At 38.9% G+C, this 26,053-nt stretch overlaps 1 protein-coding gene across 1 annotated transcript in view; it reads left to right on the top strand.

The window, feature by feature from the left end:
* UVRAG (UV radiation resistance associated) overlaps positions 1–26,053 on the top strand; it is a 286,852-nt gene that overhangs the window by 254,730 nt on the left and 6,069 nt on the right. Inside the window, exon 14 of the mRNA XM_012645741.1 lies at positions 8,516–8,607. Coding sequence (XP_012501195.1) covers positions 8,516–8,607 — 92 coding nt within the window. The remainder of the gene's footprint in view (positions 1–8,515; positions 8,608–26,053) is intronic.

A 26,053-nucleotide genomic window follows, 5' to 3' on the forward strand; every position in this document is an offset into this window, starting at 1 on the left:
CAGCTTAGCTCAAGCCCCATATGGAACTAATAAGCCATGCAATAAGTGGCCTTGTGTAGATAAATGTAGTTTGGAAGGCAGAGAGAAAGAGTGAGAGTGTGTGTGTTGTCTAAACTGAATTTCTCCTCTGCCAAAACCTAAATGACAAAATGATTCTGAACCCCCAGAGTCATTCCTGGCCTGGAAAAATTGTGTTTAAAAAATAGAAATAAAATTGAGCACTTTGATATTAAATTAGACTTCTCAGCTCAGTAGGAGAATGCTCACTGAGTGCAAGAACTCAGCATTTATTTCTCAAAAGTACAATCATACTACATTTTTAAATATGATCTCCAGTGCTGCAAACAGTCTTACCTAGTCAATGGAGCAGCGTTTATCAAGCTGCATGAACTAGTTAATTCCACCTGCAAGAGCTATAACATCATAGTTGATCTGCCTTATCTGGTGAAACTGAAAGTAAATATATAGTGATTTGAGATGAAACCAGCATGTTGCTTTGGAAAAATACTGTATTGTTATACAAAAAGGGCGTGTGGGAGAGAAAATCAGAGAGAAAGTAGTGAATGGAATTGACACGGCCATAGTTGTCTGTTGGCAGTCTAAGTGTACTCTTTGCTCTGGTTTTCTTTATGTTCGCTTGCTCCAATAACTAGAAAGCCAGATCTTCCTGGTTATTTTAGTATATGGATTTTCTTTTGCTAGTAGACAATACCATTTGTTCATTTTTCCAGGGAAACCACTGAACTTTGTTTCTCCCTACTTCCCTTCTAGTATAGTATCTGTAGGTAGTTTTCACATTCATTGCCTACTAGTCATGGAGTTGAACAAAAGTTTAATTGCCCCATGGAGTTCTAAACCAATCAAAGTAAACCTGAAATTAAAGGTAATTGAAACCAAAATTCCACTTAAAAACTGTTTAGACTCTTTGGGTGGTGGTGCAGTAGGAAGTTGATACAAAAGGTGTTTATTTCAGAGGCTAATTTGAGGCAGTTAGACCCAAAGCAATATTTTACTTGCCTGGGTTTCTTGGCCTCTGCCTTCCCCAATCTCTTAGAGAAAAGAGTACTTCACTCTTTTAACCTGTCCTTCATAGCTGCTTCTGCAGTTTTCTCATTCACTTTCTTGCTTAAAACCCTGGAGTAGGTTCTTAACTACTGATAAGCAAGTCGGAACTCTTCGGCTTAGCGCTCTAGGCCCTTAACAGTTTTAATGACTGCCCTCTAAAAGTCAGGCCTCAGGGGCTTCCATTCTCTATAAAAATTCTAACTGAACTCTTACAACAGTCTTATGAGATAAGTATTGGTCTTGTTTTAGAGATAAGGCACAGATTGCTTATGTGACTTGCCCAAGGTTATATATATCATATGGTGAGAATAGGCTATGATGAGTTCAGGCCTGTCGTTCCAAAGAAAGAGCTGATTCACATTGCCTGGCCTAGTGGACACTCAATAAATATCTGTTGAATCAATGAATAGGAATGTAGGAACCTAGTAAATGTAGTTTTCTCACCTTTCCCTATCCTTGTCCTTTCCTTCTTGGCCTGGTTCCTTCTTTTCCTTTCTATTTTTACTAATATCTTACCAGAGTGTTAACTTGTTAGAGAGTTCTTAATTTAAACAGTTTGAAAATTATTTGACTAGCCCAAGCAAGCAAGGAGGGAATTTGCATGGCCATGAAGCAGAGCTGGGTCTGTCACCCAGGTCTCCTGACCGCTCACATTATGTATCAGTCTCTCCATTTCACTTGACATGTGTATGTGTTTATTGCTGCCTCTCTGGAGTGCTTGCAGTCAGAAGCTTAATAAAAATTAACATTTAAAAAGTGAATTTAAGGCTGGACTTGGTGGCTCACACCTGTAATCCTAGCACTCTAGGAGGCCGAGGCAAGCTCAGGAGTTCAGGACCAGTCTGAGCAAAGCGAGATCCCGTCTCTACTAAAAATAGAAAAATTAGCCAGGCATGGTGGCACACACCTGTAGTCTCAACTACTCTGGAGGCTGAGACAGGAGGGTCTTTGGAACCCAGGAGTTTGAGGTTTCAGTGAGCTGTGGTGATGCCACTGCACTCTAGCCTGGGCAACAGAGTGAGACTCTGTCTCAAAAAAAACAAAAGAGCCGGGTGCGGTGGCTCACGCCTATAATCCTAGCACTCTGGGAGGCCGAGGCGGGCGGATTGTTTGAGCTCAGGAGTTCGAGACCAGCCTGAGCAAGAGCGAGACCCCCGTCTCTACCAAAAATAGAAAGAAATTAATTGGACAGCTAAAAATATATAGAAAAAATTAGCCGGGCATGGTGATGCGTGCCTGTAGTCCCAGCTACCCGGGAGGCTGAGGCAGGAGGATCGCTTGAGCCCAGGAGTTTGAGGTTGCTGTGAGCTAGGCCGACGCCACGGCACTCTAGCCCGGGCAACAGAGACTCTGTCTCAAAAAAAAAAAAAAAAAAAGAAATACAGTTAAGATTTTCCCCTTAATTCAAAGTAACTCTTTCCTTCTTCCTATTCTGACTCCCATTCCAATTAGTTAAGTGATAAGCCGTTATTGAGCACCAGTTATATGTCTATCCTAGTGGTAGATACTATGATGGTGATGATTTAGAGAAAGAGTAAACGTATATTAACAATGATAACAAATATTATATATTGAGCCCTTCTGTGTATCAGATATTATTTTGGACACTCTATATACTTTATCTTATTTAAACTTTATAACAGCTCTGCAAGGGAGGTAACATCCCCATTTTCCAAGTAAGGAACCCAAAGAGAAGTGCAGTGACTTATCCAAAGTCAAACAACTACTAAATGACAGTACTGGTATTCAAACTCAGATCTTCTGTATCTAAGGTCTTTCCCTTGTGTCATGATGCCTTTCATTCCCTCCTATATATACTACATTAATTTAACCTGTTAATTAACAAATAATATTTATTTATTAAGTACCTATCCAGTTAGTTAAGGTTTTCCAAAGAGAGCACATGGAAAGGTAATATAGGAAGGGATTGGGATGAGAAGGAAAATGTCCCCCTTATCCTAGGGTAATCAGAGAGGGCTTCCTACAGGAAGCAGAACTTGTATTGACTCTTTAAGAATGCGTAGAATAGGACCAGATGTAGGATGCCTAGAGAGATACATGGAGACAGGAAAGAGAGGTCGCTGCCAGAGTGGTGAGTACTGTGTATAAAGCTGTAAGGAGAGTTGTTAGCTAATATTGGAAAGTTGTTATATAGAGACGTGACTGCACCATAAATAATTTTAATATACTAATTTATGTCACCTCCCTACTGAAATGCTACTAATAAAGATAAAATAACTTAAAAATTGTAAAATCACAATGATGAAAAGAACAGAAGAGACAAGACCAGGTAATAAAGTTGACAAAATTTTAGAAAATTGCAAGTAAATAAATGAATGATAAACTGACTTGGAAGAATGGAGAAAACTGAAAGCTAAAGCCTTCAAAAAGCAGCATAACTCAAACCATAGAACTCCAGAAGGATCTGGAGGTACTATGTACCTCACAGAGTATAAGAGCAATATGTAGAGCTAAAACTAGAAGGATTCATTGACAATCTATAGAAAGGGAAGTAAGACTCCCAGTTCACTTTCCCCACCCTACATAGCCAAGCAGCTGTCTTCCCACACACCCCCGTGGGAAGATGCAGGAGGTTTGCTTTCTGAAAAAAACTGAACCCAAGAAGCTCTGAACTCTGCACTGCCTGATACACTGGGGCAAGAAGGAAGGTGCCTTACCAAAAACAAGGGGATTAAGTGAAAGTACAGCATACCAACCCAAAGTTTCCCAACTTGATTCCCAAAATGAGATCCAGATTATACTTCCAGACAGAAGATTGGAGGACTCCTCTGGGAAGAAATAATCCCAGCAATGAGAGCTACTGGGGCTGACATGTCCCTCATGAGGAGGGCTAGGTTTCTGTCTACTCATTCTACATCCAGTCATCAAGCACTGCCAATGCACAGACTTTCTTAAAAGCTCTTTGAAGTCTCACAGTCTTACTTGTAAAGATGAACTGACAACCACAGATGACTAGACATTAAAGGAAAGCCTCTAATACTAATATTAAAAAAAAAAAAGTCTGAAACAAAACAGATCTATGCCAAGTTAAGGCTTTAGAAATTTTTTTTAAAAAGAAGAGGGAAAAAAAGGGACAAAAAGAAGATATAAACCCAGAGGTAACAGAAAATGAAGAAGGAGGAGATAATATAAGAAAATTATCAGAATTAGGCAATTAAGCATTTTTATATTGAAAAGACTCACCAAGTGCCCAGCCCAATGAATAAAAGGAGACCCAAAAGAAGGCTTATCATTGTGAAATTTCAGAATACTAAGGTTAAAGGAGAAAATTCTAAAAAATTCCGGAGAGAAGAATCAGCTCACATACAAAGGATCAGGAATCAGAATCTTATCAGGTTTCTCAATTGCCATATGCAAAATTAAATGACAGTAAAGCAATACCTTGGAAATATCTAAGGAAAATTATTTTCAGCCTTGAATTCTATACCTAGGCAAGCTATCATTCAAGTGTGAGAACAGAATAAAAATATTTTCAAATATTCAAGGTGTCAAAAAAGTTACCTCTCATGCTACCCTTTCCTAGAAAGATATTATAGGATACACTCCACCAAGATGAGGCAGTAAATCAAGAAAGAAGAAGATGGCCGGGCGCGGTGGCTCACGCCTGTAATCCTAGCACTCTGGGAGGCCGAGGTGGGAGGCTTGCTTGAGCTCAGGAGTTCGAGACCAGCCTGAGCAAGAGCGAGACTCTGTCTCTGCTATAAATAGAAAGAAATTAGCCAAACAACTAAAAATAGAAAAAATTATCCGGGCATGGTGGCACGTGCCTGTAGTCCCAGCTACTCGGGAGGCTGAGGCAGGAGGATCACTTGAGCCCAGGAGTGAGAGGTTGCTGTGAGCTAGACTGATGCCACGGCACTCCAGCCCAGGCAACAGAGTGAGACTCTGTCTCAAAAAAAAAAAAAAAAGAAGAAGAAGAAGACATGAGATCTAGGAAGTAACAGCTTCAACACAGGAGAGAAGTAAATAAAATTTCTAGGAGGCTGGTGAAGGGATATTCTAGGAAAATAGTACAGCAAGCCTAGCGAGCAGCCAGTTCAGATTGGAGCAGAAAGGGGGCTTCAGTAAATAATAATATATCTTTAAGGGAAAAATGAACTCGATCGATTATATGGTATATTTAATTAGATTGAGAAGAGTTTTACAATTTTGTTAGAGTTTAGGGAGTATCTAGTGATAGGTACATAGAAAAACTCAACAGGCAGAGAAAAAAAGGAGTTACCACTTCCAGAAAAACAAACAAAATACAAGAAAGGAATAGTACGTTACATAGCTCAGCCATAAACAGCATTTATGTAGGTGTAAAGAGGTAAACACTAATACTGATTTAACAAAAAATGTGATATTTAATATATTGAGAAGATGAAGAGGGGAAGTGTGTGGGGGAGGGTAGAGAGTCAAGTTCTCATGTTCTTTAATAAAAAGCCAGTAGATCATATATGGAAGAGGTGATAAAATGTGCGAGAGAGGAGTGGTTTAAGAGAGCTAAATTCTCATCTTTCATGGTAGGAATATGGTAGATGATATCTAAAACAGGAAGGGGGTAGGAAATATTAATATAAGCATATTATTTAGAACTATGAAGGTAAAGAAGAAACAGCTAAAAGTGGTTTGCGTGGAAGAGCAGAGAACCATTTTTTCATTATAAAAGTTATAGTAGTCAGACTTGTTCAACAGTACCTGTACTTTATTAATAAAAATTAAATTAATATGTATTATGTATGCATTTCTTTTTTAGTTCTCTGTGTAGAAAATTAAAAGGTGATATGGTAAAATTTGGAGCTATGATTAAGAGGGTCTATCCTTGGCTTTGTCCCTCATCAGCTCTGTGACTTTGGACAGGACACTTGCCTTCCAGACCCTTAGTTTCTTCATTTACAAAAGGAAGAAGGTTGGAAAGATGATCCCCAGAATCTCTTTAAGCTGTAAAATTCTAAGATTTTTTTTTTTTGAGACAGAGTCTCACTTTTTTGCCCTGGCTAGAGTGAGTGCCGTGGCGTCAGCCCAGCTCACAGCAACCTCAGACTCCTGGGCTCAAGCAATTCTACTGCCTCAGCCTCCCAAGTAGCTGGGACTACAGGCATGCGCCACCATGCCCGGCTAATGTTTTCTATATACTTTTAGCTGTCCAATTAATTTCTTTCTATTTTTGGTAGAGACGGGATCTCGCTCTTGCTCAGGCTGGTCTTGAACTCCTGAGCTCAAACAATCCGCCCGCCTCGGCCTCCCAGAGTGCTAGGATTACAGGCATGAGCCACTGCGCCTGGCCTAAGATTTTATGATTAAAAAAATAATAGTCCTATGCAGCAAATGAAGGGTTAAGACCTGGGTGGAGACTTGAAATTTCCACATTTTCCTTTTTTGGTTGAAATCAGACTTGGAGAGAAATTTTCATTGTGGTCTCTGAAAAGAATTCAACACCCAACTTCCAGTGTGGAGTCTGGGGCAGGCAATTGTCTATGTACTGGCTCAAAGACATATAGCTTGGTGTTATTTCAGTATGGTTTTTTTGATATTTAATATTTTTCAGTATGAATCACAGGTGAAATTTCCATGCCATGTGTAAACAATTTCACTTTTTTATTGAAACAATGAATTCAGGAATGTCATATTGGGATATCAGCCATTTTGCTTTTATCAATATGTGGAAAAAATGCATTTATATTAATACAAGAAATGATGTCATTTCATATGGGGTAGATCTTATAATTCAAGGTCAGCAAATCTCAGGAGGTGATTTAGGTCACCAAGCTAGGTTTGGAAAAGGAAAAGAATATTTTCCCTTTGTCTTTTCAAGTACTGTTAACAATTTTCTTCTCAGACTTTGGGGTAGATGTTAAGGTAGCATGGTTTCTGAAAAGGAGACCCTGGCTAATAATATCTTTGCCATTGAACCATGTGGCCCTGGATAATTTACTTCCCCTTTGTGGGCTTCAGTTTCTCCATCTACAAAAGGAAAGGATTGGCTTAATTTTCAAGATACCTTTTAGTTTTAATATTGCATGTTTCTACTTCCAAACTTTCTGTGTGTTTTCATTTAGACCATTCACAAGACCCACTTAGGTTTGGGAGTTTTCCTTGAAAAGCTCAATATCAGTGAGAGTGAACTCTTTCTCTGTCAAGTGTCACTCACTCAGGGAAAAATCAGTTGCATACTAGATTCAAACAAAAGAAAAATTTACCTTTTTTTGTTGATAGTGGTTTTATTTTTTAAGAGAGGAAAACATTTGAAAGTTTGACTTCGCCACTCTTAAATTTAAGTGCTGAAGAACTGATGCCCCTTCATATTTGTACATGAGTATACAGTTTATAAAGTTTATAAACTTTCTTCACACATATTACGTCATTTGGAAAACACATTTTTCAGGGCCATGTTGTCCACTGACTGTGTGTTTGATGTGAGGATGCGTGTGTATAAATGTGCACATATACTTCCCTCTGTTCTCCATGATGGTGTGTTAAGGAAGCAAATGGTGGTATCAGAGATAGAGTGAAAGGAGGGAAGAAACAGACACGTGAAAACCATTCAGCAAGTTATCCAAAGTACACAGAAGGACACTTAATTTTAGAAAATTGGCCTCTGGCAGAAATAAGTCAAAGGACAAATCTCGCCCACAAGCCAGTGGTTTTCTTTACTAGGTCTCCAGCTGTGTGCTCTGGTTCTGGATGAAGAGGAAAGTTAGAGACTCAAGAGAAATATAGAATACAGCCTCTGTCAAAAGTGACTTGCTATTTATTTGTTTAGTAGCGTTGACTGAGCACCAGCACTATGCCAGATGCTGTTGGAATCAGAGATGAGTACAAGATGGTCCTTACCCTTGTGTATATAAAGGGAAGGGCCAGTGAAGGAAAGGGAAGCTGCCAGTGTCTAAAATGAGATACTGGTTTTATGGTATATGTCCTTAGAAGTGGTGTTAGCAAACCCTACCAGGGTCTAGGAGTAGAAAAGCAGGGTAGATACAGGGGTCTTTGAAATATCCTGATCCCACAATTGGTCACTCCTAGTCTTCTCCAAGTTTAGGGGACAAAGGAGCAGTAGAAGGGGCTACCACAGCTGGGTGCAGTAGTTCACGCCTGTAATCCTAGCACTTTGGGAGGCCGAGGCAGGAGAATCGCTTGAGGCTGGGTATTCAAGACCAGCCTCAGCAAGAGTGAGATCCTGTCTCTACCAAAAAAAAAAAAAAAAAAAAAAAGAGGCTACCTTTAAATACCATCTCAACTGGTAAATGTATATGCATATTTATACACACGCTCATCCATACATCAAATACCTAGTAAATGAACAACACAATGTAGTTGATAACAAGATCATACATTTACATTTCCTTTTGTGGAGTTCAAAAATCAACTTGGTTAGTGCTTCATTTTTCTGAAGTATTGCCTATAATCTGCCAAAATTTCTTATAATTCTATTCTTTTGCCTTTGCAGCTAAGATACCAACATGGACTAGGGACTCCAGACTTGAGGCAAACCCTTCCTAACCTGAAAAACTTCATGGAGCATGGACTAATGGTCAGGTGGTGAGTACCCGTATCTCTGATAACCAGAAACTGTAATGTGGATCATGATCCTGAAAATCTTTCCTGACTTCCATGTTGCTCCATACCTGTCTCTGGGTTTTCTTCTGTAATAAGATATCTAAAGAAAAGAAAAGGCAACCATCATAGTTGGGTAGAGCTAAGCTCCAGTCTGGCTAAGGAGGATGAAGCACCCTTAGAGGGAGGAGGGCTTAGGTGTATTCTTTAAACATTGGGAAGTTGGCATGGCAGAGAATCCTTGAGTGCATTGCTGAGACAGACTGCAGGACAGCCAATATGATTGAGGGAAGAGAGACATGGTGCCCCTAGGACTTCTCCAAAGACCAAGCAGATAGAATGAGCATCAAGATCATTGACTATCCAGACAAGGGAGGAGGAAAGCAGACAAAGAGTAGGTCAGGTTGTTAAGACCTAGTCTGAGACCAGGGGATACATTCTGAGATGTTTCTTACATTTGATGTCAGTGCTTGTTGTACCATGAGGACAAGCTGCTGTTTAAAGTGCTTTGTCGGGATAGACACGATCCTTTTAAAAAGAGAAGGGGAGGAGAAATCTGATACAAAGAAGGCATTAGATTGATTCACTTGACTTATTAATAAATAAATGGAAGTCTGTTGGCCTAGCCATTTAGTAATTCTTGAATTTTGAATCCTTGAGTGATGAGCAATCACTTACAAAATCACATGAATGGGAAGCAAGCTTTTAGAGTTACAGGGAGTGAGGAGGGCAGGAACGATCTGTTGTGAAGAGCACTGGCTTCTGATCCCAGGTCTTTTCTGATGAACTGTGTGGATTTGAAGTCCTGCTTCTCTGAAATTTGATTTCCTTATCCATAATCCCTGCCCAGCTCATCTCACCTGTTTGTTGTGAGGATGAAATTAGATGTTAGATGGAAAAACTGCTTGTGGGGAGGGAAGTATCGAAACAATACTGGTTTCATTTTCTTCTGTGCCCTAAGGATGGGCCTTGAAGATAATAAGAAAGTGATATCTATGGTCAATCTTTACTTTGTTTTGATTTTTGTCCCATATGATCCTCAAAATGGCAAGTTCAAGAAGTCTAAGATTAGATCTAATTAGATCTAATCTTAGATGGGACTTTCCTGTTAAGCAGATACACAATTGTTTAAAGAATTCTACTCAAAATATCAAAATAATTACCAAAGCTGGGTGTTGATATGGACCTGGATGCCTTGAGGAATTGAGTTTTAGTGTAAAATAATAATAATAAAAGTGACCTAGCAGACATTTATGTAACAGTTTCTCTGTGTAAAGCCCTGTGATAGGCACTCCTGGAGGGTAACAAGAAGTATAAGGCTCAAGCTGTGCTCTCAAGGGGTTTGTGGTCTAGTTGGAAACAAGGCCTATAATTCATGAAAAGTTTTCTAACACAAATGGTAAATAACCTAAAATAGTGAAAAAAGAAGCAACCCACAACACTACATGATTAATCACTAAGTGAATCTTGCTCAGTATGGATAGCAAATTGTCCCTGTATCATTTATTGAAGGGCCTGTCTTTTCTCTACTGATTGATAGTGCCGTCTGTTTCACATACCAAGTTCCTTTGTATACATGGATCTGTTTCCAGGCTCCCTGTTCTACTCCATTGTTTTATTTGTCTATCCCTGGGCTAGTATCACATTTTACATTATAAGATGTAATTTCTATAAGTTTTGTTGAGGTTTGGGGAGGCCCAATAAATAGCATCCCTCTTCCACCCTGACATTTGGAACCATTTGAGAGTGAGAATAAAAGAGACAGACCAATACAAATCAAAATGTCAGTTTTACTATTGATAAAGCTGCTTGGCTTAAGATCTGTAATAAAAAGGGCTTGCAAAGATACCACTCAAAATCGAACTTACCCTCATAATCGCAGTGTCACTGGCGAACCACAGGCTGTTTGTCCCTGAAGAGGCAGGCCCTCGCTACATTGGCAGATACTGATCAGATGACTCCTGCAGAAACCCAGATAGGGCTGAGCCAGAAATACCCAGCTTCTATTTTGCCCTATAAATCCACCAATCAGAAAAGTCCCTTCTCCTCTGAGAGAGAGTGAGAGGATGCAGAGAGCCAAGAGTGTTACTCCTTAGCCATATTCCTTCATAGGAAGGGGAAAGGAAGATGTTGCTATCTGGTAGGGAGAAGCTCCTACTTCATGTTCTTTTTCAAAACTGCTGGCTTTTCTTGACTTGTGAATCTTATTTGAGTGATTTGACAGCTTTATGATACTGAGTCTTCCTACCTTTGAACATGGTATCTGTTTATTTATTTTCTACCTTTGAAGTTTTATAATTTTCTTCATAAAGGTCTTATGCATTTTTTATTGGGTATACTTAGTCCTAGTGCCTTACAGTTTTGCTTGCTGTTTTAATTTTTTTAGTGAATGATGGTGTTGTTTCTATTTTTATTATATTACTTTTTCTTATTATGTTTTATTATGGCATAGGAGCAGTGATAGTGGGTATCCTTTTCTTATTCCTGACTTGAAAGAGAATGCTTCCAACTTTTCACCATTAAGTGTTATGTTTTTTTCAGGTTTGGGTAGATATCCTTCATCAGCAAAAGAAAAATTGTTTCTATTTCCAGCTCACTAAGAGTCTTCTTTAATCATGAATGTGTGTGTTTGGAATTTACCAAATGCTTATTCTGAATCTACTGATAGAATACTATATTTTTTCTCCTTTAACATGTTAACATATTAATTATTAATACATTTTCTAATGTTAAACCATCTTTGCCTCCTAGGATACACTTTACTTAAGTCATGTATTACTTTTTCCTGCATTATTGAATTGATTTGCTAATTTTTTAGTATGTTTACATCTACGAATTGAAATGAGACTGGCCTATAATTTTTTTCCTTGTTAAAACCTTCTCTGATTTTGGTTATAACATGACCAAACATGCTGAGGTTGTAACAGCCTCATAAAATACACTGAGGATCTTTCCCTTCTTTTCTGTTCTCTGGAATAGTTTATATAAGATAGGAATTATTTATATCTTGAAGATCTGATAGAACTTAGCAAAACCTACTTTTTTTTAATGTTGGTGTTGAGGGGGAAAATGCAGATTTTTAACTACTGATTTAATTTCTGTAATGATTATTGGTCTATATATGTTTTTCCAATTCCTCATTAACTCTCTCCAGTCTGATTTTTAGTTCTATGGGTATACTCAAATTCCCTTTTTCTAGCTAGGTGTCTATTGAATTCTAAACATACACCCAAGCCCAAAGGTCACTTTTCTATCCTTATCCTGCTCAGCATGTCAGTGGCATTTGCCTTGCTGGCCTTTCCTACTGTCTTGAAACTTTCCACAGTACTACTTTCTCCTGGCTTTCTCCTCTGGCTGCTCTTTTTCTGTTTTGCATATTCTTCCCCTTCTACCTACTCTCAAAATATTAGAGCTCACCATGGTCCCACTTTGGTCCTCCTCTCTTTCTCTCTCAACTCCCTTCTTGTGTGTTCTTATTCATTCCTGTAGTTTTGAAAACCATCTATATGCTTATGATTCCCAAAGTTTGGTTTTCAGCATAAACCTCTCCTGAAGACTCTGGATAGCCAGAGACCTACCTGACACCACCCTTCAGAGTATCACAGGTACCTCAGCCTCAACGTAATCTAACACTGTCCTCCCACTTACCTTCTTCCTCTCAGCAAATGGCACCCTGTCTACCCAGTTGCTCAAACCAGGGAATCATCCTTGACTTCCTTCTTCATTTCCACCAGATCTAATCTAATTCATCAGCAAACCCTGTCATCACTACCTGCAAAATATGTATCAATCTGACCACTTCTCACCACCTCTAATATTGCCACCCTAGTCCAAGCCACCACTTTTTCTTACCCAGACAGCTGTACCAGTATAATTTGTCTCCCTGATTTCACTCGTGTCCTGCCACTCTTCATTCTCCATAATGAGTGATCTTTGTTAATTTTAGCTATATCTTAATCACTCTCCAGCTTTGCTGGCTTGAATAAAATCCAAGTTGTCTTCCATGGTCTCCCTGTCCCCTGGCTCATCTGATATCACTCCCCCTCCAGTCTCCTGTACTGTTGCTCTACTGGCCTCTGTTTAGTTATGTGAACAAGCTCTTTCCTGTCTGAGTCACCACACTCACTGTTCCCTCTGTCTACAATGTACTCTCCCTGCTCCTTCTCTCCTACCACCATCCTCACTCATCTCCTCTTACAGAGGGAATAGTTTAAAAAAAGACACAGCAGCTTTATTGGCAAAGAATAGACCACCTTGGCTGGAATGCAGATTTATTTTAGGAATGAGGAGAATCTGGGTTTTGTGGTTCTTTGGCAGTCCTTTTTAAGGAAAAGAATACAAAATTACAAATACAATATTAGAAAAAAAAATGACTTAGAACAAGAAACAAATCACAACAAATTACTGGAACTTTAGAGATCAGGTCCCTTTCTTCTGAGATCTCTTTAGACAATTTAGCAAAAATATTAACATAGAAATGCTTCTTCATTGCAACGTAACTGCCTTTCCCCTCCTAAAACACTCTGATTTCCAGCAACTCTCAGTTCTAAGGTACAGAGAAATTAAATGACTTTCCAGGCATGGTTGACCCATGAACCTGTAGCAATTAAACTAGAATCTAGGTCTCTTGGCACCGATGTCGAAACCCATTAAGCTCCAAACTCATTCATTTATGTAGTGCCCCTCTGTGCCAGCTGTGCCAAGCACATTAACACTGAATGAACAGCAATGTCCCACTTTATGGTACTCTAATTAAAAATAGGCTACTAAGGTAGATGCAGAGTATAGCAAAATGAATGCTACATAATGGTTCCAAGTAAAGGCCACAGCAGAAAGCCAGGCTGGAAGTCACAAAGCTAAACAAAGCCGGAACAAGCACTTTTAGCCTCAGAGGAAATCTGAGAATTTCCAAGAGCAACTGTGGAATGAGGAGTTACCTCCCAAGCCTGTGCTCCTAAGGGCAAAGGGTAAAAAAACTCACATTCCTAAGGGAGGCTCTTACATCCTTTGTGAAAGAAAACACTTCCATTTTCTGTGCAGTTGTTACCATTCACAGACTGGTCCTTGTGGAAGCAGATTGCTGTATGTTCTTTTGGTGTCGAGGATTTCAGACTGGCTGAGGGTTAGTGCATTCACTGAATTCCTTCTTATGGTAAGCTTCAAAGTTATGTGACAGCTTGTTTTACTTTGTCAAGAAAAGATTGTGATAAAAATTCTTTTAATGAAGTGATTTTTTTTTCTTTGCACATTACAGAATTCTTAACTAGTATCATAAGGCTCTACCTGATTAATCATAAAATGAACCCCTTTTTCCTCATGAACACAGTTGCATAGGGCACACTTCTCAGTGATTTATGCCAGTTCTTTCCAAAAAAAAGCCCCCATTTTCTCATCCTAGGATCACAAACCCAGTCGTAACTGCCAAGCAACACAATTTTGAAAAGCAGAATTTCAGCTCAGAGGCCGTGCTCTTGAATACTTTGATTAAAAGTCACCAGAATGCCATTTAAACATCCCATTTTTATTTCTTTTACTACTGACTACAAAGTGGTCCCAGACTCAAACTAACATGCACATGCACAGCTGATGCTAGTGCTGAGTTATGGTCAGGGAAGAATGTGCACGCAAGCTGCTGCTTGATGGCTGTCGGTAAGACGATAAGTTTAGAACTGAGTTGAAGTGATTATGTGCTATGGTTGCTGTGAATGCACTGTGTGATGGGGCCACAGTATCCGGGTCCTGAGACAACGTCTCAATTACATCTCTCCATCACTCTCCTACCCTGCCTCCACTGACCCCAGACATAACACACTCATTTCTGACCTCAGTTCTTTACTCTGACAAGTTCCCACTACCTAGAATAGCCTGCCTCTTCCTCTGCCCTCTCCAAATGGTGCTCTCACTTGAAGGTCCAGGTCATATCCTACCTCACTGATTCACTCACTGCCTGCACAGTGGCAAATAAAAGTATGTATTCCCTCAGTAGCTTCTCCCTCCAGGTCTTACCCACTAGGCTTTTGAGCAGTTTGGGGTTGGGGACCACATCTCTCTCCTCTCTGTGGTCCCAGCCTGGCATTAGGGAAGCATTAGGGACAGCCATCTGTCCTGTTCTAGTCATGTAATATCTCCTTGAACTTGCATTCAAGGAGCTTATAGACTAATCAATGCAATGAAATGGGAACACAAATATATATAATAGAAAATAGAAAGTACAAAGTGCTGTAAGAAAGGTAGATAAATTATTTCAAACATTCAGAGGAAGCCCTTTACTTCCTGGTGTGAGGGGTGTGGACAAGCCTTCACTAAGAAGATAATATTTGAGTGGACCTGAGGCCAAAGAATTTGGACATGTGAGGATTGGAGTATAGGGCAGAGTAGGTTAAGAAACAGTGACCCAGTTAAGTAGAAAGCACATAAACTATGAATTTGAATACCAGCACCACCACTTACTGTCTCTGTGACTTCAAGCAAATTTTAGCTGTCTGCCTCAATTCCTTTATCTATAAAATGATATTAGTGCCTACCTGATAGTGTTGCCATATGGATATTAAATATGTAAGTATCTAGCATACCACCTGGCACTTAGTAATACTTAATAAATGGTAGCTATTATTATAAATACGTAATGAATAAATGAATCATAGTTACTCTGTTTTAAAAATCAAATCCATTCTTTGTTGTAGGTGTTTTGTTTTTCCTTTAAAATCTGTAGTCTTCTTACAAATAGATATCGAATGTGATTCTTGTTCACATCTTTAAATGATGGCTTGTGCTCTTGAACATTGATAGTGCAAAATATTCACTATCTCCCTCTAACTTTCCCCAAGTCCTTTATAAGACCCTTCTGAAGCCTTAGAGATATGTACCCTACAAATCTGTTTGCCAACAAACTTTTCTTGGTACCTGCTTTCTTAGGTAACTCTTCACCCACAGTTAAAAGTTATGAGTAATAAAAATCTCTTAGGTGCAAAACTAACTATATTTTTATTTAGGCTTGCAACAACCCTGTGAGGGAAGCCAGGCAAGAATAATGATCACTATTTCACAGATTAGAAAACTGAGACTCAGAAACAAGAAATGACTTGCCATGATCACATAATAAGTGATAGAACAGGGACCAGAAACCCAGATCGTCTAACTCCTAATCCCGTGTTCTTTTCACCATATCACAGTGCTCTTACTAGGCATTCTGTTCCATCTGTGCCCTACCCCAGCCCTCCTAGCTCCGTGCCACCTGTATTCTAACACCTATTACCTTCCACAGGGAAACCCCCAAAGTCAGATCCAGAGCACTGGAAAGATAACTGCAAATTCAGGCAGTAGTTCTGCTGGAAGCATTCTCTGTTGCTTATTCTATCCCGCTTACCTCAGAGAGGTAGGAGACTAAGAGTCATAAAACTTTGTGAAGAATTTAAGAACTTTTAGACCAAAAGAAACAAGAATGATAGTATATTTCAGCTCCATTGATTGAGAAACAAGAAAACTGAAGAAGGAAGCACATGAGTTGGATAAGTGGCCTAAGACATGTTTGCCCATAGTGTTTGTCTTCCTTGAATGTCATATTCTTTTTTCCAAACAAGACATGATAAAGGTAGGATGTCAAAGACATCTGTCCCGTTTTATTCATGAAATTTTCTATTCTAAGTTTAATTTTTCCTGATTATGAGGCTTAATTCATATAAGGCAATGTGATACAAAGGAAGAAACACTAGATTTAGGAATCAGAAAATGTGGGTTCCAATTTTAGCTCTATCACTTAATTTTCATAAATTGTTTTGAGTATCAGTTTTTTAAATGGAGTTAGTAGCACCAGCCCTATTTCCCAAGCATAGTCTTATAGAGCAAATATGAGACAATGTCTGTCAAAGTGGTTTATAAACTAGAAAAAGCTATGCAAAGTATTATTATGTATTATTCATGTATTTGACAATTCATTAAGTGACTCCTGTACGTATAGCATTATTCAAGGGACTGAGGAAGATTCAAAAGCGTAAGATTTGCACTGCCTTTGCTTAGTTGACAGTTGTTTAGTTTATGATCTAAATTATTTTAAATTAGATAAGACAAATTAAATATTTTGAAGGACATGACTTGTAAAAATATTTCTATGCATTGTTCACTCTGTTTGGTACTCAGAGCCTGAGACCCAACTATAGTAGACACTGGGCTGCAGTGAAGGAGCACAATTTTGGACTGACGTATTTGATGTGTTAGGGCCAGGCAAGCCATTTTTAAAGAGATTGAATCAATACCAGCGACCTTGGTAAGGACAGAACACTGAGAAGTATCCTTGGCCATTCAACAGTGTCTGAAATATTACCCCAGATTCCTTTAGTGTTTAACAAACACCAGTGTTTAATGTTGGAAGAAGCAACTTGTGGCTTTATGTAAGGCCATGTTATTTTAGTGGTAAAATATCCAACTAGTGTTTCTGCTGACCTATTTCTGATCTAGTCTTCCATGTTGGCAGATAGAAACAATCAAGTTCAACAGCTTTAAACACAAGTAGAAGAAAAAGAAAATACCTAAGAACTTTGGCACATTTTAGGAATTTTTTTTTTTCAGTAAACTGAGAATAATGAGAATCTAGAATAAGTAAGCCAATCTACTTTCTGTAAGATCAGAGTAATGATATGATAGTTCCGCTTTTAAGCCAAACCATTTGAAACCTTTGAAAATGAGGCAGCATCTGGTATTAAAATCTTTAAAAATCCTGACTTTTTAAAAACAAATTTGCCCCCTTCCCTTCCTCTCCATCATGCTTACGCTGAATTCAGACTGAATTCTGACAGGTGACCCTCGAGGGACTTAAAAAACATGTCTAGCTGACGTTGGATTTTAAATTTAGATCACATAACGTTGTCTTTGAAGTCTCAAGAGCCTATTTAAGGTAGCTGCATCAGATAGGCTTGCCTTTGAGAGTATTTCTTGCAGGCCAGCATCCCTAATATGAAAAGTGAGGCCTAGTCAAAAATGAATGAAAAAGTTTTATTGGTCTTACTTACTCTAAGATAGCTATTTTAGAAGGAACCTCGACAAGTCATCTACTTGCCTCTAGACAGGAACACACAAGGCATATGGGTATCTGTAGTATTTTAAAAGACCTTGGGGGACCAGGCTTCTTCCATAACTCATTCCAGAGTTTAAACACCCTGACTTCAGGAAATTCTTCCCTGTATTTAACTTACAGACCCCCTCCTGCGGTTAACACCCATTTCCACCTTTTTCTGTCTCCAGTCAGGATGGAGAACAGCTGGCCAACATCCTTTGTGCGCTAACCCTCACCAGTGGCAGAGGGCACTTGAGTATCCCCTGCTTTTCTCCACCTCCAGCAACCAAGCCTTTGAACCAAACTGAGATTTCTTTTCTCTTTGTTTTTATTTGTGTCATCTTTATTTCTATTATCTCCTTTTGATTATGAAGTAATACATACTCAATGAATAAAATTTGGAAGTTGCAAAAATATGCAGAAGAGGGAGAAATAATAGCCCCACAATTCAGGGACAAAAAACTCTATTAAATTAGTCAGTTTTCCATGTAGTCATATCTAATTCAGATCTTATCATCTATACCAGCACTATACAATAGAAATATGAATATAGTATGAGCCACATATGTAGATTTAAATTTCCTGACAGCCACATTAAAAAAGGTAAAAAGATACAAGATAAGTTAATTTAAATAATATATTTTATTTAACCTAAATAAAATCCAAATTATATATCCAGAATATATATTCTGGATATATAATCTTTTTTAAAATTATTAATATTTTATATTCCCTTTCTTCATGCTAAGCCTTCTGAATCTAGTTTATACTTACAGCACATCTCAAATCAGACCAGCCACATTTCAAGTCCCAGCAGCCAGTTCCTAGTGGCTGCAGTATTGGATAGCGCTGTCCATAATGCTGTGTGTACCGCTTTTTTATATGTCATATCTTAAGCATTTTACCAATGTCATTAAAAGCTTATTAGCATCATTTTAATGGCTACGTAGTATTTTCATCATTTAAATGTACTATAGGTGTATATTTAGACAGTTTTGTTTTCCGTGTTGTAAGTAACCCCATAGTGTTCTTTTTTCTTTTTTTTAATATTAATTGATTATTTCTCAACACATATCCTCCCCCCCCAAAAAACTAATTTTTTCCTTTTGAGTGCAACTAATTAAACACAAAACAGATAAAACGTAAAACAGATACATTCACTGAGTATCGTGTGCTCTATACTAAGTTACATTGGAAAGTGGAGGAGTGGATTTCAAGAAATAGAAGACTAGGTCCTTCCCACACAAAGCACTATAGTGTTCTGATTATTGGCTTACTCTCTGTCTTCTCTAGTAGAGTGGGAACTCCTTAAATGATAAGAACTTTATTTCATACATCTCTTTATTTGCAGAGCCTCGTAATCTGTTAGGCAGTGAATGTGGATTTCAGCAACGTCTACTGAAATATGTGTTGAAATGCCAAGTAATCATATTAAGCATCAGTGGGATGGTATATAATAATTGCAAGTACTGTTTCAGGGTTCAAAGAAATCACTTTAGGTTGGCACGGTTAAAGAAGGTTTAATAAGGAGTTAGGACTTGAATTGAGTTTTGGAAAATGGGCATACTTAAATGAATAGGAGAGGCAATTAGTAGAAAAGCTACTTAGATATTCTGTACTAAAAAGTCTGTTTTTTCAGGAGGGATTCTTTAGCATATGCTAATAAGTATCAGTAGATAAACATCCTTCTAAATCTAATGCACTGTGCTAAGTTTCAGGAAAACTTAGAAATATGGTCTTTTCCCATCAAAAGCTGATAAGGGTTTACAGCATTAGAAATGATCACTAGCTACTTCAGTATGACCTTTGAGTTTAAGCTAAATTTACATATAATTTCTGTGTTTCAATTTTGGATTTGTTAAAGATCACTTTACATGTTTATTCAGTGATTCTTCTGTCAGTGGATAGCAATATATAATATGTAATATCATTACAGCTAATATCAAATGACTGTTACTACAAACCAGGCACTCTTCCAGTACACTTCGAATGTACTATTTAGTTAACACATTTAACCCACACAACAACCCCGTGAATTAGGACCCATTTTCCTCTCCCATCTTACAAATGAGGAAACTGAGGAACCAAGGGATTAAAATACTTTATATGTGACACAGCCATCAAATGGAGGAGCTAAGATTTGAACCCAGGCAGAGCAGTTTTAGAACCCCTGCTTTAACTATTACACAGTACAGCCTCTCTTATAACTATGTTAAGAATAAAGTGCTTTACACAAGGGATCATTTAGCATCCGGTGGTTCCAGAAAAGGAATCGCATTACTCCAGCCTTCTCCTGGTTTTCTTCATTCCTCTCTGACTCCCCCTTATCTCATTTGTAGGCTCCTCTTCCTCTACTTCATCATAAAAGGCTGGATCTCCTAAAGGCTCAGTCCTGGGCCCTCTTTTCTCTCACTTTATCCTTAGTGTAGATAAGTTGTGATATCAGACCTGTATTCAGATTGTTTCCTATACGTCTTCACAGCACATTCTACATGCCCACCTATTTTTCTACCCATCTTCCATCCCAGTCATCATAAGCCTCATGGTTTTCCAGTGTGCTCTGTTTTCAGTAAATGAAACGTCTTTCCATTCTTTCACACTAACCAGGAATCCTGGCATAACCCTTGGTTCCTCCTTTTCCCTCTCACCCCTATATCTAACCCTAGCAGCTCCTGCCAGTTTTCCCCACTCTACTCGTCTGTATCTATACATTTCCATTCTGGTCCAAGCCTCCATCATCTCTCTCCTATACTGCTGCACAGCCTGCAGGCTCCCAGCATCCACTCTGGGCCCCCTCCAGTCTGTTTTCCAACTGCAGCCAGAGTGCACTTTCTAAAATATATATCTCAACCTCTCTCTTTCTCTCTCTCCCTCTCACACCCCCCAAAACACACACCCTTGCCTAAAACACTTTAACAACTTAGAGAAAGACAAACATTCTAAACATGGCCTATGGACTTCTGCATGGTCTAGACTTTTTTCCCTCTCTAGCTTCATCTTCTACCATACAGCTCTTCACTTGCTGACCTTTGGGATCTTCAAATATTGTTCTCCTTTTTGACATAGTTGTTGCCATATGTTGTTCCTTCTGCCTGGAAGATACTCTCACCCACCGACCCATTCTTTACCTGGTGAGGAACTTTACTAGCCCTTTGAATCTTGGCCTTTTCTGAGTCTATTCTCCATTGCAGGCATTAGTCCATGTCCACTTCTGCACAGCGTGTGAGAGGTTGCTGTTTTACATTTATGTGTCTGATTCTGTCTTCTCCCACTAGACAATAAGTTCCATGAGAGCACGAACCATGGATTTTTTTCAATTATTATTGTATCCCCAGATTCTAGCACAGTGCCTAGTTTGTAATAGACACTCAATATATACTTGAATAAGGGAGTAAATCAATTTGTTAATATGTTCTGTTAATATGCATATAGTTTTATACTACACCTTTTTAGTAGTGCAGAGGACCACAGAAGAGAGGGTTTCCTGGATGGCATCCTTAGAGTCCCACAATCTCTTACTAAGCAGTGATTAAATAGCAGCTAACTGTAACTCAAGCACTTCTGCCCAAGGCCTCCAGCCTTTCTGAAAATGGTGGCAGAGCTGTCCATTTTTCTTTTAAAATATAATAACAAATGACTAAAGCCCCATGGTTTGGTTCATGTCAGAGTTTATTAGAAATTTGATGGTAGTTCAGTTTTAGCAGTATCTTTCAAAGACTTTGTTTCTCAGATTCTGTCATGGGCCTCAGGAGTCTAACACTTCCTTTAGCTCCCTTCCAAGTCTAGTTTTAAAATTCTGAAAGCATTCTCTGACCAGGGTTTTAATTCCCATATCGAGTTCTTTCTGGGGCTGGGCTCTGTGAGATTGCTATTCCTCTAGTTTCCCTGGCAAAGGTAGAATTTTTTTGGTTTTTTCCCCCTAGTTTTCAGCATAAACAGTTTATTATTCCCAAGTCTCAAGTGCTGTCCAGACACTCCAAGGGGTCCCCAGGTATCATTCCTGGCATCTCTTTCCTGTTCTTTACATGTTTTCTTGTAGGATGTTACTTAAGCTCTATATAAATGACATCAAGATGGGCTATGTCTGTTTCTAGAGACCATTTTACAGTCCTCATAATGTCAGTTGCCTGACTGTGATTTCAGTACATTAATTTGTATGATGATTTCTTAAAGTGAAGGCTTATCAGTGAAGTGGTTGACTTGACCCCTCCCAGGACCTCTCTTTGACTCCCTGGAGGATCACTCTGTATTCCCTGATCCCAGGAAACTCAACCTGGAGACTGAACGGGCCTCCGGACAGGCTCTGGCCTGTAGGCACCCCCTTGCCCTCTGACCACTGGCCCGTGCTGGGGCCGCCTCCTCCGAGCTGCAGGGCCAGGCCCTCACGTCACATAGCCGGGGGAACTGGATTTCCTCAGCTTGCTTATTTTGTCCTTTGCCTATGGAACTTTCTCTTTCACAAATTCATCTTTCCATCACTACTCAGTTTAAATAAAATCTAAAGGCCCCCTTGTTCAGTTGTACCTTTTTATATTCTGTTTTTATTTAGTCAGACTTTGGCAGAAAACTTTCCAAGCTGAGCCCAAGGGAAAAGTGACCATTGGCACAGATTTTAGCCTGTGCTTTTGGCCCAGTATTTTGTTGCGTATTTTTGTTAATATCCAGAGTGAAGATTAAACACTTACACTTATCTGGTAACAGTGAGAGGCCTTTAGATTGCTTGCCTGTGGCCTGAAGACTGCATGCTTAGAACTATTAACCCTCAGCTACCTCCTGGGAGATAAGATCTAGCTGTTAAATTTGGCTTTCCCAAAAGGATGCTCTGAGTTTCTACTTGATCCAAGAGAGGGAGAGGAGAAAGATAAATCCCAGCCTTTGCTGAATTTTGAAAAAGGATAGTAGCCTAATTTATGGAGGTTGTTTTTTTGAGAAAACTAACTTTATGTCATAATTTCTCAGCTGCCAAAAGACGTAATTCTGCCTTAGCTTTGCCTTGGCAACTAGCTTTTGGCACTCTGTGCAGCCCTGTCGTTGCTCTGCATTATTTAAGCAGTAATCTTTAAGAAGGTGAGAAACTATTATTGCTTTTTAGTACAGTTGACATGATATTGGCGCAGAGTAGTACCTAGAGCTTCAAACATTTCTAATGGCCGTAAACCAACTTAAACACCTCCATGTAGAGGTCTCACTGCCATGAGGTCATAGCTTGCTATGAGGGGGGAGAAAGAAGAAGATCAAATGTTGTTTAAAGGGTTTTTTTTTTCTTTTTAAGTATTCTTATTCCACCGAGTTGTAGCTGTAGAGTTTGGCCAGGATCCAGACAATCAAGATTTAGTATTTTGACCAGCTGTGATCTAGTAATGTTCCTCAGAGGAAACATTTTGTAGGGGAGGGAAAGACACATATTTGAGACTGTGAATTGTACTCTTTCCTAATACTTTACAGTGTGAGATCTGGTTGTAGGCAGATAAAGCAAGCACAAGTGAATCTGAAAGAGAATAGGGGAAAAAAAAACCACCTGTTCTCAAATACTTAAAAACTGACTCTAGCTTCAAGAACTCTCTTGATGTGGTAAATCTTTACATTTTTTATTTATTTCATTTTCCCCTAAGTTTCCACATTTACATCGTTTTGTGGCAGAATTCATTTCTGTTCATAATTGATGCTTAGAATGCCTAACTGTATAACAAGTCCTAAAAAAATCAAAAAAGCCATACAAACTTAACACAGGCAGGAAGAGAAGAGAAGGAAAAGATACCAATCCACTTGACCTAAAAATTACCTTCTGATTCTCACCCCTCCCTCAAATAGAAATAGAGATCAAATGTAGGTGTTTTGGTGGCAACAAAAGAACTTAAAGGTCCTAGGGATTGAGAGAAGGGAACTAACATTTATTTAGTCAGACTGGCTTGGTTAAATCACAGCTTTCCACCTAGTGGCTTTGTGATCTTGGTCAAGTTACCTAACCTCTATGCCTCAGTTTCTTCATCTATAAAAGGAAGATAATGCTCATAATACTTCATAGAGTTGTTGAGGATTAAATGAGACCATGTATAATGCTGTTAACAGCGCACTCAGCCCATAGCACTTAATACATTTTAGTTGCTGTTGTTTTATTATTAATAATAATTTATCAAGTACCTACCCATTGTACTAAGAATTTTACTTGTATATCTCATTTAATCCTTACTGCAATAACTATTAGGTGGATATACCCATTTTACAGAAAGGGAGCATAAGTTCAGAGCAGTGAAGTAAGTGCATCACCAATGTCCTATGTTTCATAATGGTGGAGCTACATATGGAGTTCTGGAATGTAACAAACCGGAGATGCAGAAACAGGAATCACATTTGACCAGTGCTTTCTTACTTTGTTTTCTCTCTTCCCATCTCTTTTCTGTAGAAGGAGGGTATAGCTTCAGGCAGTACAAGCAAAAGAAAGAGGAAGAGTTAGGGGAGATGATGGGGCAAGGATGGTGGAGTAGGAACCTGGGCCCTGTCATTTTCCAGGCTGGCTTCATGGCAAGGCATTTGTATAACAGTTATAAAAGGACTGAACATGGTCTTCCTCATTCAGGTCAGGGAAATAGAGGATTTCTCCCTCTTGCAAAAATTCTCTCTCCCTGAAGCTAAAATCATACAGAAAAATGATGTATCAGGGGTTTGGGGACAATTGGAATGTACTTCACAGGATTCTGGGAAGTTCTTATAGTCCCTAGCAGTTGGTAGGTCATGCAAATAGAGGCATTTTGAGCACTTCTACTTTATTCAAAGCCTTGCCCACCTCATGCCCCCAAGAAAAAAGGGGAAAAAGGCTGGAATGATACTTCACATTGAACAGAATAAATCTATTGATTGATTTGGTACTTTTTCTCCAAAACTCTTTCACACTTGCCTTAATTTTTTATTTGCTTCTTGCTGCTAGCTCTCTGATGTACAGAAATGGAGATGTGGCTGGGTGGGAAGAGTTCTGTTTGTTCCTGCTTTAAACAATATGCTGTGTAGGGGAAAACAGTGGAGGAAAGGAGATCTAGATTCCAGTCTTTCCTCTGCTGCCTCACCCCATGTTCCTGTGCAAGACACAAATGTCTTTGAGCCTCAGTTGTCCCTTCTGTAAAATGAGGATAATACTTTTGGAATTTGAAGCCTGTGGAAGCTAATCATAATGACAGTAACCACAGTTACTGCTGCCATCAGTGTATATGCCAGGCATTCTGCCAAGGATTTTAAGAGCATTATTTTATTTAATCCTTATCATAGTCCAATGATCTAGTTCACAAAGGAGAAAACTGCCCATAGTCATAAAGCTAATAAATGGTGAGCTCAACCTTAAGTTGTAACTCCAAATCATAGTGGCAGAGCTGGGAGTAGAATCCAGGTCTTTGCACATCTTTTCTCGTTACCTCCACTATCCCAGAGAGAGCTGAAGAGATAAGAAAAGGTAACTGAAAATAATAAGTAAGGACTCACAGAATGAGAAAGAAATTAGTCACCTTAATTCAGAGAGCTCAGAGAAAACTTGATCTAACGAAGCCAAATTGAAACCAGACTGTCCTCCTTGACCTCTAAACTCCAAGTCACTTGGCTTCTCCCTCATCATGCTATTGTTTGTGACCATAGTATATCCTTTTTTACTTATAGCAAAAGGTTTATTATGAAGTAATTTAACAGTCTCTGGTGTGGTTCAATTATTCAACAATCTATGCTGTGTTTCACTAAACTGTAGCCTAGTAAATTTGCAATTACGATATCTTTGGGTGGTTGTTTTTTAATAAATCTCAGCATTAAACCCCAGATGTCATGTTTCCAGTTTGGACGTAAGCCAAGCTGGAAGAGACATCCTCTCAAGGCTAATGGAGATGAGAGGGCGTGCAGTGAACTGGGGACTGGATCCAGATGCTTGAACCTCAGGCTCTGCGCCTTCAGCACAGATAGGGCCCCTGGTGGGAGCGGAGGATAAAGAAAAGCCACCATGTTTCCTGCTGCGTCCACTCCTCCCCAAACACCCACATTTATGCTTTTGGTCGTTTTTAAGAATAGAAACTCCCTATAAGTTTTTCATCACAACCTAAATGAATGTACCAATTTCATGTGATAAGTTGTCACCAGCCTTTAAAAATTGGTCATATAATTAGTAAATCTATGAATTTTCAGTCTCTTTATCTAACTGAAATAATCATGAGGCCAGACTGTAATCAGACAAAACGAATCTCGAAACCTGCTGTGCATTCTTCTTTTCTGATCTAGCATTTGCCTTTTCAATTGCTACCTTTCTCTTTTTCGGCAATAGTCGAGGTAAAATCCTCTTTTTTTCCTTCAGCTTATACTAAAATATATAATGAAGGGTCTTTCTCAAAACCTTCTATTAAATATGAAAATCAA

The sequence above is a fragment of the Propithecus coquereli genome, unplaced genomic scaffold, assembly GCF_000956105.1.
Source record: "Propithecus coquereli isolate 6110/MARCELLA unplaced genomic scaffold, Pcoq_1.0 Scaffold235, whole genome shotgun sequence".
Taxonomy (NCBI): Eukaryota; Metazoa; Chordata; class Mammalia; order Primates; family Indriidae; genus Propithecus; species Propithecus coquereli.